At 48.3% G+C, this 19,338-nt stretch overlaps 1 protein-coding gene across 1 annotated transcript in view; it reads right to left on the bottom strand.

Annotated features, from left to right (window-relative positions):
- Nucleotides 1-1,360: 1,360 nt before the first annotated feature.
- Dntt (DNA nucleotidylexotransferase) overlaps nt 1,361-19,338 on the bottom strand; it is a 35,557-nt gene continuing 17,579 nt past the window's right edge. The window contains exons 5-11 of the mRNA XM_028889394.2: nt 18,928-18,999; nt 17,209-17,332; nt 14,031-14,163; nt 12,607-12,715; nt 8,576-8,824; nt 4,741-4,824; nt 1,361-1,964 (exon numbers count right to left, since the gene is read on the bottom strand). Of these exons, the coding sequence (XP_028745227.2) occupies nt 1,878-1,964; nt 4,741-4,824; nt 8,576-8,824; nt 12,607-12,715; nt 14,031-14,163; nt 17,209-17,332; nt 18,928-18,999 (858 nt within the window). The 3' untranslated portion in view covers nt 1,361-1,877. The remainder of the gene's footprint in view (nt 1,965-4,740; nt 4,825-8,575; nt 8,825-12,606; nt 12,716-14,030; nt 14,164-17,208; nt 17,333-18,927; nt 19,000-19,338) is intronic.

Raw genomic sequence — 19,338 nt, 5'->3', positions numbered from 1 at the left:
GCTTGGAATCTTTATTTTAAATTATTTTCACTAAAATTGCAAGAGTCAGTATTTCTGTTGGTACAAAAACTTCTTTTGTAATAAGGTGGAAAATAAATGGCCATCTGACAAACCATCTGTGGTTCTTCCCCGACGTGAAGGGTGCAACTTTCCCCTTTTCTTTTTTCTGCCTCTTTCCCTTGGATGCTGGCCAGAACCTAAGTGTGCTTCCTCTGGCACTGTGGGTTCCAGAACTTTCTCTAAAGCCCCCTCCCTGCCTTGTGGCAGGGCTCCTTTAGCAGGCAGTGAGGAGACCTCCATGCTGCAAACTCAGACAGCACTGTGGTCCTGTTTCCTTCTTTCCTCCATCCTCTTCCTTCATCAACTGATACATGGAAAAGATCTGGATTTGGGGTATTAGTCAGGCCTCACTCGAATTTACCAGCTCGCCTGCTGCGAAGGAAAAGTTAGGCTTTTCTGAGTAATTCCACAAAGCAGGCAGGCATAGCAAAGCTTTGTGACGATGACTCCATAAGCAACTCCACAGAAGGGGTGTTTCTGGGAGGGAAACGTACAGTCTTCTTAAAGGGACTATGAGTCCTCCTATCGCCTTAGCAAGGCTTTAGCTGAAACAGCCTGACAGGGGTGGTCTCTTGGCCAAATGACTGACAGGTCCAGATGGGTTATCTTCTAAGGGAGGAGAGATGGCATGAAACTTTCTAACCTTCTGGGACAGACCAGACTGTCATGCTGCCACCCACAGCCAAAGGTATTCTGTTCTTTTGACCAGGCCTAAGAAACGGCAAAGCTGATGTTTGTCTTTCTAGTGTTACCAGTGGAGTGGGAGGTGGGGGCCAAAGCTCCAGTGGCCTCCAAGAACATGGAGAAGGGGCATCTGGGTAATGCTGACTAACCCTCTGTGGGGAGAAGCACAGTAAGCTGGGACATCAGATTCCCACCATCCCCCTATGATATACAAGACTGTGACCAGGGACCTCTCTTCTTCATACAGCATCACCCAGCTCCTGGAAACAGACTGGCACTCATCAATTTATCTCCAGCTCTACAGCAGGTTGGGGACACTGACATAGTGACAATAGATAGCCTTTTAGGTCCCTCCTGGAGGAAGCAGGAGGAAAGAATGGATCTGGTAAGGGATCTTCCAGAGGCTTGCTTCCTTGCCTTGGGTGCCCTGAGATGAAGAAATCTACACTGTTTCTCTGAGAGCTCCAGATGGAAAAGGGGAACTTTCCTGCTGTGGTTTAGGACATTGCTTTTGTGACCAAGAGAGAGCAATGAGACTTCATCCCTGAAACAGCTCGGTGCTGGTCAGGAAAGGAACCAGCTCACAGCAGAGCCAAGACAACTAGGAGTCAGTACCCTGCTTCCCAGCTCTTCCAAAGGGACCCAGAGTCCCCTTGGGAACCTCAGATGTACTAATTATACCTGTGTGTCGCTTCAAAATAAACCACAAGCTCTTTCTCCTCCACGGTTCCATTTGTGTGTAGAAATATAATAATTGAGCAAAGCAAAGAAAACTTTAGCCTTTTGTTTCTATTTTTATTGATGATGTACAGAGATCCAGACACACAAGGGTTAGGTGGGCTTTGATGCACTTCTCTGGATGACGCACTGATGACAATACCATTCTTATTGAAAAAACATGAGTTCTATGCAGCAGTGGGACAGAAAGCCTGAGAATGTGACCCGTGGCCATGTCCCAGCTTATTAAGCCTCTAAAAATGCTCTAGAATATTCTCTATGCATAGTATACATAAGATCCATTTGCTGTCTACATTCCCTGGGGCCTAAACAATCCCGGACTTCCCTAAGCTGTCTTTAACTAACACATGGCACAATTTGTCTAACCTGAAGAGAGCAATGTCAACAACTCATTCTTAGGCATTTCTTTCCTGTGGTTCAATGTAATCCAATCCCAGATGGGCAAAGATCTCTTCTTCACTGTCTGCTTCAAGAAACACCCTCTGCAAGCATAAGAAGAAACACATACACTCAGGAGCTTTCCTTCGGCATCTCAGTACAGACACACTGAACCGCCGCCTCAGGGTGAGTGACAGATGAAGCATCCCGCCCTGCTTCTGAACGTAAAAGATCAGAGAAAGTCAGGGTGTGGTGACTCACACCTGGGATCCCAGCACTTGGGGTGCAGAGGCGGGAGCCTGGGCTGTAGAGTGAGACCTTAACCCAAACAAACAGAAAAAAGCCCTCGCTACTGCTTCCTGTAGTTTTGACACTTTCCCATCCAGGAAAATGGCACATGTGGATTAAGATAAAATTGTGATAGAGTTCCCCAGTCAGCAAATGATGCATGGATACTTTTCCTATGAGCCTCTAATTCTTCTTTTTTCGTGTGTGTGTGTGTGTGTGTGTGTGTGTGTGTGTGTGTGTGTATGCGTGTTTATGTATGTGGACACGTATGTGTGGGGATGCAAGTGCATTCATGTGTTATATATGGAGGGCAGAAGTCAACACTGGATGATGTCTGCCTCTAACATTTTCCTTTTTTATTTTTTTTAAGACAAGGTTTCTCACTGAGCCTGGAGCTTACTATTGACTAGACTGACTATCCAGCTCCAGGAATCTGCTTGTCTTGTCTTTGCCAATGGCTAGAGTTACTGGTATGTCCACCACTCCTGGCTTTTATGTGGTGCTAAGGATCTGAACTCAGGTCCTCACGATTGCAGAGCAGGAAATTTAGAAACAGAACCATCTCTCCAGCCCTCCTGGTCTCTTCTATTCTTAAAATAGATTTTTATGAATATAGGTGTTTTGTCTGTGCATATGTCTATATACCACATTCATGCCTGGTGCCCGAGGAGGCCAGAAAAGGGCATCGGAGCCACCACATGGGTGCTGGGAATCAAACCCAGATCCTCTGTAAGAGAAGCAGGTGTTCTTAACCACTGAGCCATCACCCCAGCCTAGACTCCTATTCTTAACCATAACTGTTCTTGGAACCACTTGATGGAGTCTTTTGTTTTTTCCCCCAATAAAATACACTGAAGCCTGAGTCACACTCAGTCCAAGGAAATCAAAATCCCCAGAGAGGTCTTGTTATTAATCTACTTAAAGTTCTAGGTTATTCTAATGTGCAGCAGAGGGACAAAGTGCTAGTCATGGGTCTCAACAGCCTTTCCACGCCTGCCCATAGGCCCTACCCTCCGGCTTCCACCCCATGATCTCTTTAAGACTACACACTTCTTCCCTTGAGTCCCTTCTAATACATAGTACAGTCCTGGGCCCAGAGCTGACACTTGTTGAATTATTTATTACACATTTACTTGCAAGCCTTCCTGAATTGAACTCCATGGCTCTGCCTCCGCCAACATGCTCAGTTTCTGAGTATTCTGCCAGTGCCTACTCCTCCTCCTCCTCTGTGAAAATGACCTTGAATGTCTATGAGGACTCCCTCATCTTTCCATCCATGAAGATGTGGGACTGCTCCCATCTCTAGGAAGAAGCACACCACCCAGGCCTGGCCAATTGGAACTACGACAATGGATTAATAGATGAACACATCACCCAAAGCCTGGTCAATAAGCAGTTAGAATCCATGTGAAAACCATTAGAAAAAAAAGATCTTCCTTGTTAGAATAACTAGATGAATGGGACTCATGCGAAAAACTTGCCTGACATCGAAAACAGCTCTGGAAAACCCACCTGAGCACCTGGATACAGCTGTACCCGAAGCCAGTGTTGCCCCAGAGGCAGCAGTGTTTACCCAAGCTCCTTTTCTTTTTACTTAAGGTGTGTTTCTTGTTGTCAGTTTCTTTAAACTATAATAAACCCTGAGGGGCAAGGAGATTAGTCTTTTTTTTTTCTAGACAGAGTTTCTCTGTGTATCCCTGGCTGTCCTGGAACTCTCTTTGTAGACCAGGCTGGACTTGAACTCAGAGATCCGTCTGCCTCTGCCTCCCAAGTGCTGGGATTAAAGGGGTGCGCCACCACCACCCAGCCAGAGATCAGATTCTTACTTCTAGTGATCCCATGTCTTCTTCCTCCAAGCCTAATTTGGTGCCCTTGACCACTATAAGAACAGTAGACCTTTTTGCTCATGGATTTGACAGTATAATTGTTAATTCTTCATCAGCCACATAGTAATGTCACTGTTCTGAGGCAGGAGTTGAACAAAGTGCCACTGCCAAGCGAGTCTCCCGTGATTAGTGACTGAGGCTTGATGGCCTCCCATCCATCCCTGGACGCCTGTGTCGCTCTACTGTAGGAGATGCTCATTCATGACCCACTCAGAACGTGGTTGCTTTGGATTGGTGTTTGTGTGATGCTTATGATTTGTAGTAAGCCTTGGTTTTCTTTGGAGTAAATGACTGTAAACCCCAAGCATACAGTCAACTCAATTCCGGTCACCTCTGTGCTGGCCCTGGAGCCCCATCAGCTCACTATCTGAGCCTGAAGCCTCAGAGTTGCATCCTGGGCCAGGGGGCACTGTCATCTGAGCAGATCTTCCCAGCTTTCCTGTATCCAAGCAGCATTGTACCCTGCTTCATTTTATGATAACCAGAACTTTCTGCCAATCCTGAGGACCTAAGTTCGATACCTAGAACCTACATGGTCGGTCGGAACTGGCTCCCCTGACCTCCACATGCAGATCATGGCATATGTACACCCATTTCTGCCACTATAAAAAAATAAATAAATGTAATAAAAATTGTTTAAGAAATATGTTCAAGGGAAAGGCGTGGGGGCAAGGGTCAGTAGCACATCTCAGCAAGGGAACGCTACCTTGGTCTTGTCATACAGAGCATGGTTATCCAGCATCATCTTCCGCTCATGGGTGGCATAACGCCGCAAATCTCTCTCAAACTGCTGCAAAGAGAATTGCAATAAATTACTATCCATATGCAACGTTTAGAGCCATCCTGCGCCCTTGGGTGTTTGAAACTGCCATCTCCTAGCACATGTTCTTGTATGACTTTCTTCCCCAGGGCCATGGTCCTGGGTGGCTGAGCTCTAGGGTCCCTGTACCAGAACAGAAACTCAGTGTGAACGGGAAGCTGATGGGCTTGTTCGCTTGTCAGAGGCTGTCCAACAGGCAGCAGGTGGTGTGTGAATATCTGTTGAATAGACGAACGGACAATGTGAGCATGGTTTCTAAAAAAAATGCCTGGTCCAGAGTAAATGCTGCCTAAATCATTTTAAGTTTTAAATCTCACCATTATAAAAGAGGGTGAAGAATGGGAGATCTTGGCCCAGATTTTGGGCCTATCTGTGCGTCCTTTGGCACACTACCCAGCCTTTTTTTTTTTTTTTTTTTTTTTTTTTTGATTTTTTCGAGACAGGGTTTCTCTGTGTAGCTTTGCGCCTTTCCTGGAGCTCACTTGGTAACCCAGGCTGGCCTCGAACTCACAGAGATCCGCCTGGCTCTGCCTCCCGAGTGCTGGGATTAAAGGCGTGCGCCACCAACGCCCGGCACTACCCAGCCTTTCTGAACCTAGCTTTGCCCCAGAATGGAGGGAGTGCACGTTAAGGCCCCTCCCTCTTTGATGTCCACCCCTACTGAGAGTCTGTGAAGAGTCACAGTGACATCTCTCATGATGAGGAGCACACCCTGAGGCTTCAGGGAGCAAATCTGAAGAAGACTAGGACAAGCGACAAACCAACCTTTGAAACACACACACAGACACACACACACACAGACACACACAGACACAGACACACACAGACACACACAGACACAGACACACACACACACACACAGACACACACACACACACACACACACACACACACACACACACACACACACACACACACACACACACACACACACACACACACACACACACACGGTGCTGGTTTCCTGAGAGAAACCCAGGTCTAGAATAGTCCTTGGGATTAAGGAGAATGCCTGGGACAGTTGCGCCCTCTAGTGGTGAGAAGTGATTTCCTCTTCGCTGGGAAGTTTCTGGGACCGGGTGAGACTTTGCCACCCAGGAGCCCTTTAGAGCAGGTGCAGACACAACCAGCCTTACGGAATAATTGCCGGGAGCAGATTCACTAGCACAGATCAGGGGAGTTCTAGGTCCTACTTAGCTCACTGCCAGTCTACCCCAGCTCTTGGCTGGGCCGCGGCTGCCCACAGCTCACACTCGTTTGCCAGCATCTGGGAAGCTGTAGGTGTAATGGAGGTTGGCTAACAGGTCAATGGTGGGCTGCTCCCAGCTGCCACCCTGTGTGGTTTGGGAGAGAGAAATGTATTCCTGAACTCCTTGACCAAGGCCTTCAGGGAGTTTCTGTGCATGTAAAGAGATACAGCACACTCAACAAATACCTGCAGAGTGAGTGCCAGGTCCTCGGGGAGCTGAGAGTCTAGCAGGGGACACAGACGATTTGTAATAACAGAAGAAATAAGCAGACTATGGGCTGATAGGAAGCCCGTGCCGTGGACTTACTGAGCAGGACTGCCATGCTGGGCATCAGTGAACAAGGACTTGAAGAAGGTGATAAAAACCAAAATAGCTTAAGAGAGTTGTGCTGGATAGTTTTATGTCAACTTGACACAAGCTACAGTCATCTGAAAGGAGGGAAACTCAATTGAGAAAATGCCTCCATAAGATCCAGCTGTCAGGCACTTTCTTAATTAGTGATTGATGGGGGATATGCCATCCCTGGGCTGGTGGTTATGGGTTCTATAAGAAAGCAGGCTGAGCAGCCATAGGGATCAAGTTAGTAAGCAACATCCCTCCATGGTCTCTGCATCAGCTCCTGCCTCCAGGTTCCTGTCCTGCTTAAGTTCCTGCCCTGACTTCTTTTGATGATGATCTATGATGTGGACATGTGTGGTGATGTATTGTGTACCCTAATGAAGCTTGCCTAAGGACCAGAGGACAGAGCCAGTCACTAGATTAGACATAGAGGTCAGGCAGTGGTGGCACACACCTTTAATCCTATCACTCGGGGAGGCAGAGATCTATCTGGATCTCTGTGAGTCCATAGGCCACCCTGGACTACATGAGATTGACTCAGTCTAGGAGAGAATACAGAGCCAGGCAGTGTGGCACACACCTTTAATCCCAGTACTGGGAAGCACACATGCCTTTAATACCAGGAAGTGATGTCTTGGCGGAGAAAGGTCTATAAGGCGTGAGGAGACAGGAACTAAAGGCTCTTTTTGACTGAGGCCTTTCTGGTTAGGACTCAGAGGCTTTTAGTCTAAAGATTCATGGAAACAGGATCAGCTGAGGAGTTGGCGAGGTGAGGTTGGCTGTGGCTTGCTCTGCTTCTCTGATCTTTCAGCTTTCACCCCAATATCTGGCTCCGGGTTTTTTTTGTTTTGTTTTGTTTTTGTTTTTTATTATAAGACCATTTAAGATCTGAACAACAGACATGTAAGTTGAAAAAAAACTTTCCTTCCCAAGTTTCTTTGGTTTACAGTGTTTTATCACAGGAATAGCAACCCTAACTATGACAAGAGTCCAGTCCTTTCCTGAGCCCCAGAGAATTGCTGGGGTGGGGTGGGGGTCACTGACACACAGGCATCATGCTGGGAACAAAATCTACCAGGGACACAATTTCTTAGTTTTTAGAAGCTTTGAGAAATACTAGCTCATCTCAGGATATTGTGGACTCAGACAACCTGCAGCCACTCTGACTCAGCTGTTGTCACTCACTGCCATTGACCTTCCTGCTTCTCTCTCTCGGGGTTTCACCAAGTCACATCCACCCTCTTCCTTCCCCCAAGGTGGGTTGGCCAGAGCCTGGGACGGGGGATTCAGGGCAGCAGGCAGCCGCAGTAGACAATAAGAAAGAGCAGCTGCAGCAAAGCCTACAGGTCCTCCTGGTCTACCAGTGACCTTGGATGCTACCCTGAGTGAAAAGGGACAACTAAGGAGTGCCATACATCCTAACAGGATCCTGTGGCTTCAGGCAAGGGCCAAATAAGAGACTTAGGAATGCCTTCTTATGGTGCAGGCAGTGACCCCTGGCGTTTATGGAGCCCTGAGCCTACGCCCAGCTGGGTGCCTGCTGCTTTGTTCTGTGGATTCTCCACTGCGCTACACGACTGCAGATACTTAACAAGAGCCCAGCATTACCTCTAAAAGAGGGTGGGGGGCGGTGCCCAGTTCGACCCCAGTTTTAAGATGAAGTCGCTGTCTCGCTGAGTCCTCAGCAGAGCCCTGTGAGGTTAGTGTTGCTATTAGCCCCAAAGAAGGCCGGAGGACTGTATTTACCTGAGATTCAAGAGCAGGGTTCAGCCTCTCGATTCTCAGAGTCTTGTTTTAAAAACCTCACCAGTTTCTTGCAGCAGCACTGGGGGACAGCGGGCAGGCATGTGGTCTTTCGCTTCAGAAACGCAGACAGCAGGCAGAAGGTACAGAGCCCTAGTGTCCCTACGTCCCTGTCTAACCTGTCCCTATGTAAGGCCACTGCTGCCAGCTTCGTGAGCCGCACACGGGGGATGGCTGTTCTAAATGAATCTGACTCGTGACCATACGGCAGTATCACACCCCGGCTTAGAGGCTTCAGGGCACGGTCCCCTCACTCTCCTGGCATTCTCTCCTGCTGCCTGCCATCAGCTCCCTCCTGGGCCGGGCGTCTCACAGCAGAGAGCACTCACCCTGGAGCCTGTCCAACCGAGCAAGGCGAAGGCCCGGCGATCGTAGGGACACATGACCAAGTCTACGCGGATGGCCTTCCAGCCCTTTCCTTCCTGCTGGCTGCTCTTGACGCCACCGTCCACCCTCTGGTGGTACAGCTTCAAAATCAGGAAGCACTTCTGGAAGTGATCGAGAGCATCCACCTTCCTGCTTGGCAGCTTGAACTTCTCGAATGTCGACTCTATGAGGTCACAGTACAAAAGCAACCCCTGAAAAAGAGAGGGAGAGAGTTCAGAAAGGGCCCTCGGGGGCCCTTGCCATCTTACAGTGGCTCTCAGGGAAGCATTTTCAGAGCTGAACGGACACAGGGGGACTTCTGTCCTTGCTCTCTCGGCACCTAGAGAGAAGGTAGTAAGTGGTTCTCCGGCTCTCTCTACAGAAAAGGAATTTCTCCATGAGGAAGGCTGAGCCCAAACTCATCAATGATAAAATTTCAGAGGCTCCACCTTTCCTTGTCTGCTTCTGAGGGACAACCTTGCTCCTTTAAAAGCAAACCGCAATGAACAGAGAGCCGCACTGTGGCCTGTGTGTCACGCTGACAATGGCCTGGACTGGTTCAAAGGGTTGTGGCTGGAAGCCCAGGCCCGATATGGGGTACGGTGACCTGTGACCTGCTGCTTCCCTTGTTTTGTGCCGTTTTTTGCAATGCCAGGGGTTGAACCCAGGGCCTTGAATTTGCTAGCTAGGCCTTCTACCCCTGAGTATACTCCAGACCCGGAAATGATGCTTCTCCCGAAAGAACTAATTATCTGCCCATTGGAGGCAGTGGGCGAAAGCCCATGATGTCTGTTTCATCTCAAGTGATTGCTCAGAAAATTAATAGGTGATTCAAAGGAATGGCAGGCAAGTACCAGCCCTGGGAGTTCCTCTCTTCCTCACAGTGGTGCCCTTGGCTGGTAACAGATGGGGGCACTCTTGGGTGACTCGATCCTGAACTCGCCAAAGCTTCGACTAGAATGTTCCTTCTGGGTGTGCTCTGCAGCAGAGCCTGCCACCACCTCAGGTGTGGCCCTCGCTGTCCCAGCCAGCTTTCTGCTGGGTGTCCCTACTGTGTGACGCTCCCCTTCCTGTCCCTGCTTCTCTCAGTGTGATTTCTGTCCTCGGACACTGCTTTGAGGGTGGGCTCAGGCTTCCCCATCGGTGCCCATGGTTGTCTTCCTAGTAGAAACCGAGTGACTGCCCTGGAAGGGGGCATTTCCCTCCTACTTCTTCCCTCTAGTCCCGGGGTACGGAGGTTGGAGGAGTTGGGGGTGAGGACAGTTCAGCTTTTTCATAAAGTGTTCAGTATAGGTGTGGGTTTTTTTTGTGTTTATCATTTTTTTTTCTAGTATCTCTTTCTATCTGAGGGTGGTTGAATCTATGAATTAAGAACCCAAGGTCATGGTCTCAGAGGGCTGACTTTGAACTCCCTCTGGCTCTGGGTAGCCTGGAATGGAACTCATGGTTATCCTCCTGCCTTGGCCTCCCGAATTGCTGAGATGACAAGCATTAGCCACCATGTCCAGTTCTCAACATTTGGAATCTTCCGGAAGTTCCATGCACTCCAGGGGGACCACATGAAGCAGTTAGGGTCCTTGTACCCGGGTCCCACGCACCGCGCATGAACCCAAGCCTGAGTGAGTCATGTAGTCTCCTTCCTTTGTGGTGAACTATCAGCAGCCACAACCAGAATTCAAGTAGAACGCATGCATGTCTGGAGAATTCTGACCTCCCCAGAGATCAGTATTTCTAAGTTCTTCCCCTCCCTTTCTCCTTCCTCTGACCGAGGAGTTTTCTCCAAAGGACACCATTTAAGGTCACCTGCTGGGAGAGCACACTGAGGCCCCTGGGTGTTCAACACACTTCTCAGACATTTAAGCATCTTGTGGGTATGCTGTGCACAGTCTATGAGTACACATACGTGCACTGTGTAAGCTGTGCTTACAGCCATCCTTAAAGGGAAGCTCCGTGTAAGAACAGCTGGGAAGGCGGGTGACGTGGAGGTGGAAGCCAAATTCGAAGAACTCTGCTGATTTCACAGCTGAGGCACTGAGGGTGTGTCCAGGGCAGCAACACCAAATCACCTGGCACCTTGTCCCTGAGGGAAGGGGAGGGGCTGGGCTGCCCTGCGGGCTCCTGGGCCCCTGCAGCCCAGTGCCTGGCTCTCACAGAGTTCAATAAGCAGCCCTACCAGTGATCATCAATCACAGCCTCCATTTGTTAGGTGTTTACCATTTGTCAGGCACTCCAGGGTCTCCCCGATTGAATGCCCTGTTAGCATAGACAGGAAACGACCATGAACTGTTAAGGACCATCCCGGGTTGCACCACCAGTGACTGGACCTCAGAGGTCTCAGATCAGACGTGTTTCACCTTTGGTTCCCACTGCAGGGCCTGGGATTATAATGCCCATCTCTGTCCAGGGGCCACAGCAGAAATACCTTGAAGCTGGCGATGCAAAGAGGCTTCCTCCCCACCCCCAAACCCCTTCCACCCCCTCACCCCCACCCCACCTCTCCACTCCAGCAGTCACAGACAGTCTCAGCCTGAGAACAATGGCACACCAAACATCAATGAGTTTCCAACCTTGGCAGCGGGCCTAAGGAGAGAGGTATTCTTGGGTCTGTCAGAGAGAGACCATCTCCTCCCCCACCCTCCTCAGAGCAGAGCACTGGGCAAGTGTCCTGAATCTTTGTGGTGTCTTCTGGCTGAGCTTATCTTGTCTACTCTCAGGGGCTCTGGTCACCCTGTGCTCCTTCTCCTGAAAGGGACAGGGAGACATGGCATGGTCTCACAGATGAATTTGGAGCTGATTCCAAAATCTAGTTTTCGTTTAGACTGCTCGTGGCTCCGGGGCTGGCTGTTTCTAGTTTTCACGTTGTCTGGTCTTCTCTGGCATATCAGTGAATTGGCCCATGCCCAGCAGATACTGTCCACCCAGGAGGGGGAAGCTGCACCAGGGAAACTCTGCTCAGTCAGACCTGCAGGCCCCTGGAGAAAAGCCCTTCTCTCTCTAGGGAGAGGGCTAAGTCAGATGGCTTTGGCTGTGGGATTAGCTTAACCCCGCTTTGACCATTAACAATGGGTGGCCCTGTGGCAGGTGGATCCTGGACAGTAGTTATTGACCATGACCTCAGTGGGGCCCAGCCTACCCTCACTGGCCTCCTTCTTCAAACAAGATGCATACATGTAACGTGCAGCCTGGGACCCAAAGCTGGTCAGTCTCACACCAGCCCTGTGGCGCCGTCACAAGGTGTTGCAGACCATTGAGAACTGACTCCGTAGTCACCGTACAATGATCATGTAACATAAAATTAGCAATGCTTGGGGCTGGAGAGATGCCTCCGTGGTTAGAGCACTGGCATGTAGCAAGCATGAGGACCCAAGTTTCAGATTCCCAGAACCCACAGAAGTGCTTGGTAGACGTGACTGTCTGCAATTCCAGCCTCAGAAGGTGGAGACATGGGATCCCCAGAGCAAGCTGGCTAGTAGGACTACCTGTATGGACGAGCTCTGGGTTTGATTGAAAGACCCTACCTCAGTGAATAGGGTGGAGAGTGATTGATGATGATTCCCAGCATCAACCTCTGGCTCCACCCACACCCACACATGTATGCCTCTACATATGCAAAACATGCATACATGCGCACCATGCATACACACACATATACACACACACATACACACACACACCACATACAACACTAGACATACACACATACTAGACACACACAATACACCACACATACTTTCACTCCACACACACATTCATATACCATACACACTCACATACATACACACATCACACATGCAACACTAGACGTACACATGAATACACCACACACACTCACACATACTAGACATACACACATACACCACACACAAACATACACCCACACACACATTCATATACCACACACACTCACACACATACACACATAATAGAAAAGAAACAAATGAAAAGCACTGCTAAGAGGGTCTTGAGTGGCAAGTGATTGCCTTGGTCTCCTTACCTGCTGTCCCCACAAGTCTGTCACTTTATGCAAGAGTTGCTGCTCTTCTTCTTCTGTAGCTCCTGGGCTGGTAATTAGAAAATCTACATCATGCCCAGTCATCTTACCCCTAATTTAAAAAAGCACAAAATGGGAAATCAGTTTCAATTCTAGCCCTTCATTAAAAAAATAAATAAATAAAAAAACAGAGCAAAAACAAAAACTACGAACAACAACAACAAAAAAAACCTCTTTGATTCTGTGTCCCAAGTATGGGGTTTGTGATGCAAAATGCTAACAATATTTTTAAACCAGCAGTTCTTGGTTGTACAACTCTACTTCTTACAAAACCAATTCTTGGCAGAAAAAGCCAGATGTGGCATGTATATTGCTGTATATGTATGGAAAAAAGTAACAGAGATGACTTCTCCACCCAGCACACACACACACACACACACACACACACACACACACACAGAGAGAGAGAGAGAGAGAGAGAGAGAGAGAGAGAGAGAGAGAGAAATGTATGACAATAAGTAGCTAACCAAGAGCTATGAGCTATGGCCATACCATACAAGGTAGCCTTCTTGGAATTATGGTATGGGTTAAGGAATTTTTCTTTTCTTCTCTCTCTCTCTCTCTCTCTCTCTCTCTCTCTCTCTCTCTCTCTCTCTCTCTCTCTGTGTGTGTGTGTGTGTGTGTGTGTGTGTGTGTGTGTGTGTGTGTGAGTGACGAGAACCCCTTTTTGATACGGAGGCGTTAGTATCCAACTGACTACACACATTTCTGAAGCCTCATTCACTTAGTTATTCACTGGCTCAACCAAAGTTTCCTGAGCATCTGCTTTGTGACTTGGCTCACACTCTGGTCTCAGTGGGAACTAAACCCCACTAGCTCCACAGGGAAGGCGTGCATGATATAGGCATCTGGGAAGCATGGAAGAAAGTCCCTAATCCAGCTCAGAGCAAGGGCGAGTCAAGGGGGGCCTTCTGGAGCAGCATCTAAATTGAGTCTTAAGGAATGAGCCGGGCGGTGGTGGCGCACGCCTTTAATCCCAGCACTCGGGAGGCAGAGCCAGGCGGATCTCTGTGAGTTCAAGGCCAGCCTGGGCTACCAAGTGAATCCCAGGAAAGGTGCAAAGCTACACAGAGAAACCTTGTCTCAAAAAAACAAACAAACAAACAAAAAAAAAAAAAAAAAAAAAAAAAACAAGGAATGAGAAGTCAGATGCGTGCCAGTTTTACGATATTGTAGAGAAAATTCCACCTGACCAACGTCAGAGGCAGGCAACAGCTTTGTATGCAAGAGATGTCAAGCCCTTTGGAGCTCCCGAAATGAAGCGCTGGGTCAAAGCAGCAGAGAGAGGCGGGCGCTGGGTCAGAAGGAGCCTTTTGCGCCACTCAGAGGCAAGTAGAAGAAGCTGCTAAAACAGCTGCATCGTTTACCTTCGGAAGCCCCCGGTTATGGTGACCAAGGCATCCGGAAGAAAGGCCGTAACCGCCTCTTTAACTAGCACACTGATGGCCTCTGCTTCTGCCCTGCTCACACAGCTAACGAGGTCTTCATAGTAGAGGAATCCTGAGAGGCCATTGCACAGGCCAGTGGAGAGGAAACACACATAAGATGATGTTAGTGAGAGAGGATGCTGTCTAGGCATTGACCAGACTCCGCACAGAGCACAATAATCTATGGTGTTGCCTTGTCTATTCGCTTGTGGGCTCTTCATGGTTGCAATGGAGTGTTGAATTTTAACGGAGAAATCTACAATGTCCTTATTAAGGGAAAAGTATTCAAATCTTTCTGGAATCTAAACTCTTCCTATCTGATGTCATAATGAAGAAGCAGCCCTGCCGCGTCCTCCTCCTCCTCCTCCTCCTCCTCCTCCCCCTCCTCCCCCCCTCCCCTCCTCCCCCCCTCCTCCCCTTTCCCTCCTCCTCCCCCTCCTCCCCTTTTCCCTCCTCTATATTGAGCAAAGGTCCAGTTGTCTCCAAACTCCTCACTTTTCTGCCTCTGCCTCCCAAGTGCTGAAGTTACATGTGTGGAGCACCATGTCCAGTCTTCTTGACCAACAAGCTGTGTCCTGCTATTTAAAAGGGGGATAGGGGCCCTGGTGGTGGTGACACACGCTGTTAATCCCAGCAATCAGGAGGCAGAGGCAGGAGGATCTCTATGAGTTCCAGGCCAGCCTGGTTTACATAGTGAGTTCCAAGACAGCCAGAGCTACACAGAGAAACCCTGTCTCAACGTGTCTCTCCCCCCCACCCCCAAGTGCGGGGTAAGAAAAACCCAGGACTTGGAAGTGATGGTTTCATTTGAAAAATGAAAGAGGAAGAGGGTGGGTCTGTGTCCAAAGCAAATCAAAGTGCCTTGAGGAGATGGCATGCTGCCTCTGAGCCTGGGACTATGGACCAATGACTGTTCAGAAGCAATGTCATGGCGGAGGGGGGGGGTGGGTGGGGTGGGGTTGGGGGGAGTGTGGGATCTGACTATTCCCAGTGATTTCGAGGGAGGCAGAGAGGAAACCGTGCTTAACTCCAAGGATTGGGGTGGGCTCTGGAGGGAAGCTGGGTGCGTCCCCCCAGCACAGTCAGTGTGCTGACAGTTACTCAGGCTTCTGTACAAGACATGGCATTTTCATTAAGGGGACCACCCAAACACCACTTGACAAACGGGAGACATACTCCTCTAGAGGCTGCCAATTGGCAGAAGGGGACACAGAAAACCTGTCGTTCCTTGTTTCTCACCCTGGGATGACAGGTGGCCAGGAGGCCATTTGGCTTGAACACGCTGTAAACAAAATTCCCAGGTTCAAAGCCCTCTGTGATCTCTAAATGGGACGTGTTGACAGGACCAGGAAAAGGTGTTCACGCTAATACTGCCATCACCTGTCCCTACCAAGTCAGATGCTTGAGGAACTGCTGTCTTCATATGATGTTTTCCTAGCCCTGTTGTTAAGAGTCACCTTTTTATTGGGACATAGCTTTTGTGTGTGAGTGTGAGGAGTCTGATCTACAGAGCAACAGCTCCACTAGGCTTTAATAGAGAAATTGTCTTCACCACTGGCACTCAGGTATGACTCAGTCCCTGGAACTCCCTATGCCACCCAATCAATGATGTACATGAACATGAAGTTATGATTTTCTTTTTTTAAGAATGTGTTGCTGCCGGCTAGCACCTCATACCGGTATTCCCAGGACTCAAGACGCTGAAGCAGGATGGTCGTAAGTTCAAAGACTGCCTGAGTGAAATATCGTGTTGCTTCCCACTTCCTCTCTGAGTGTGGGCAGCTCTCACTATCATCCCACTCCATCTCCTCGCCACTGACGTTTAATGGTTACATACACTTCTTTTCAAAGGTATCTCTAAAGCTGGTGTAAAACATGCCTACTGGATGTATACTTTCTGGGGTCCAGAGTAGAAATACGAGATCTTTTTTCTTAGACTCTTTTTTTTTCCCCTGTATGGCATTGTATAAAGCTTATTACCAATCACTCAGAAATCAGCAAGTCTGAGAGATGGCACAGTGGTTAAAAGCAACTGCTGCTCTCTCAGAGGACCCTGGTTCGATTCCCAGCACCCACATGGTGTCATTTCAGTTCCAGGGATCTGAGGCCCTCTTCTGACCTCCATGGGCACTGCACAAATGTGGTGCCCAGACGTGCATATGACAAAACATTCATATACATAAATTAAAAATAAATACAAATCTTTTAAAACAGAAATTAACAGTTTTACTCTCACTGGGGAGATTCCCCAATATATGATTCACCTCCTCTACTGTTTCTTGTCATTTCATTGCCTTTTGTCTGTCTGTCTGTCTGTCTGTCGTTATCACTTAAACAGAAGGTAGCTGTTGACTACTCCCACATACCCAGTATCCTCTGCCACAAGACTCCATTACTTCCTTCCATATTTAAAAACTTGATAACTTTACTATTCTACATAACTCCAGAAGCCACAGTGTTTGGAATTATGGAATTGCACTCCTCATTTCTGGAAAACATACCAGCACGGTCCACAGAAGGAAGTGACCTGGCTCCCATGGGGAGCTGGGGGCTTGCCGGACATTCAGATGATGGCCACAGCTCTTCCATCTCCACAATGCACTGCTGTCTCTTCCTGGGCTCTAGGCCTCTAGTTGGACAGATCAAGGCTGTGTCTAGATTGCTGCCCTTCTCTGTTTTCCAGTCCCTAGGCCATTCACAGTGTGAACCCACCCAGTGTGGTTTGTTCAGACATCCTTTCTCCCCTTCCTCCTCGTCAGCTTATCCCTCTGTCTTTGACGCTTCCTGTCATGATTCTTACCCAGGCAGGCAGCCAGACCCAAGTGTCTAGAGGAGGCTGTAGGAAGCAGGACAGTGCCCATCCTGGTTTGACCTCTGGATAAAGCAGCCCAGGAAGAGGCCTTGTTCTAGGCCAGGTCCAGGGTTTTGTGTGAGCCGATGTACTCCCCAGTTATCTCAGGTTTGTCAGTGAGGTAACAAAGGCTCGAGATTTTAACCGGATCACTCTGTGCTGGAGCCAAGATATACCTGATTCCCCGAGACTGGAGTGCAAGTGAAGGTGGCCTCCCTGTCATTCCACCCTGACAAACCCAGCGCAGCCCGCGATCTGCCCCATTACCTGCTTTCTGCATCCGTGTAAACCTCAGGCTCTTGTCTGACTTGATTTTACTGAGAGTTCTGAAACCCATCCTGAACCATTTCTCAGCTGTCTTCAGCCCCACTCCAAACACAGAAGTAAAGAGCTGGAAAGGAGGGAAAGGCAGACTGGTAGTTCCCCCAAATCATCACTATGATAATGGAGTGACGCTTTCCAAAATCTCAGGCTACAGACAAGAAATACAAGCAAAACTTTGGCCCAGTTACTCTTGAAAACAGTGAGAAAATGAGTAGTGTGTGTGTGTGTGTGTGTGTGTGTGTGTGTGTGTGTGCCTCCAGGTTACTCAGTCTCTTACACACAATCATTCACCACACCTTTGACAGAAGGATGCTCTTGGAGACTCAGCATATTCACCCCAGCTACAAATGGGTAATGGCAAGGTACAGGCTTAAAATGTAGTCCAAGCCTGGCCCCCTCTTTGGCCACACACTAGGCCTTGTATCACTTATGAGCTAAAGGAACTGCTGGCCACAGTACCAGAGACTCTAAGGTAAGAGAAATTGGGAGGTGATCAACCCTGGGTCCCAGAAACAAAGATGCAGTGAGGTCGTGAGTTTGTGCTTCCAGGCCAGCTTTGCTCTCCTCATGTACTTCTGTCCTTTGACATTTGTAACCACGAATGACAGATTCTTGGAAGGTAATTTCTTCATATGGAAGTAAACTGGAACACCGTGTTTGTCCATGCATCTGCTTCTTAGGACTCTGATATGGACTGAGTTGTACATCCCATGTTGAAGTCCTAATCCTCAGTGTGATGGTCTTCACATGTGGGATCTTTGGGAGGTGTACTAATAAGCTTTATCAACTCTACACAACCTAGAATCACCTGGGAAGAGGGTTTTAATGAGAAATTATCTGTACTACATTGGCCTGTGGGTGTGTCTGTGGGGGATGGCTTGGCTGTTGATTGGTGTAAGAATCCTCTGTGGGAGGTGCCATTCCCTAAGCACGGACTCATGCTTAATATAACAGTGCAAGAGTGAAGAAAGACAGCTGAGAGCAAGCAAACTAGGACCCATGCCTTTGTCACCTCTACCTCTGCCATGTGGAAGCAGCAGTAAGAAGGTGGCAGGCCACTGCAACCCACAAAGAGAGCCCTCCACAGAATCTTGACCTAGCGCCTTGACCTAAACTTTCTGCTTCCAGAACAGGCAGACAATAAATTTTTGTTTAAGCAGCTCAATGTGTGGCATGTTGGTATGGCAGCCTGAGTTAATAGAACCATCCACAGCAAGTAAACAGGAAGCCACTCCCCAGTAAACAAATGTAAAATCACTACTGCTGTGGGATGTTCTGTATGGCAAATGTGTTGCTCTGATTGGTCAATAAATAAAACACTGATTGGCCAGTGGCTAGGCAGGGAGTATAGGCGGGACTAACAGAGAGGAGAATGAGAAAAACAGGAAGGCAGAAGGAGTCACTGCTAGCCGCAGCCAGGACAAGCAGCATGTGAAGATGCCAGTAAGCCACGAGCCACATGGCAAGGTATAGATTTATGAAAATGGATTAATTTAAGCTGTAAGAACAGTTAGCAAGAAGCCTGCTAATGCCATACAGTTTGTAAGCAATATAAGTCTCTGTGTTTACTTGGTTGGGTCTGAGCGGCTGTGGACTGGCGAGTGATAGAGATTTGTCCTGACTGTGGGCAAAGCAGGAAAACTCTAGCTACACACTACTTACTTTGAAGCATTTGTATCGTTCATCATTTAACACGGCTTTAACTTCAGAACTTTCTCCATCCTCAATAATTCCCTGCAAGGAGAGTTGAACAAAAGATTTTGAGTTATGTCCTTACATAATTGTATCAGTCTCAAATCTACAGTTCCAGCTGCTGATTTCTCATGAAACTTGGAGAATTTCCCTGGCTGGCCTGTAGAAAGCAAGAATTTCCATGTAATCCTGAAAATTCTTAGTTGATCATAGATCCAAATACCCTTTATAATTTGGACAAGGGTACAGAAGGATGAGGGTCTGAATCCACAGAAGATAAGTTAAAATATTCACTGACAAGTATTGTCCAAATAGTTCTGATAAATTTCTTTTCAGTGGGTTCAACTTGTGGAGATAAAAGGACTTTTCAATCCATCAGGT

The sequence above is a fragment of the Peromyscus leucopus genome, chromosome 1 (assembly GCF_004664715.2).
Source record: "Peromyscus leucopus breed LL Stock chromosome 1, UCI_PerLeu_2.1, whole genome shotgun sequence".
NCBI classification, from domain to species: Eukaryota; Metazoa; Chordata; class Mammalia; order Rodentia; family Cricetidae; genus Peromyscus; species Peromyscus leucopus.
This window is presented reverse-complemented; position numbering and strand designations above follow the sequence as displayed.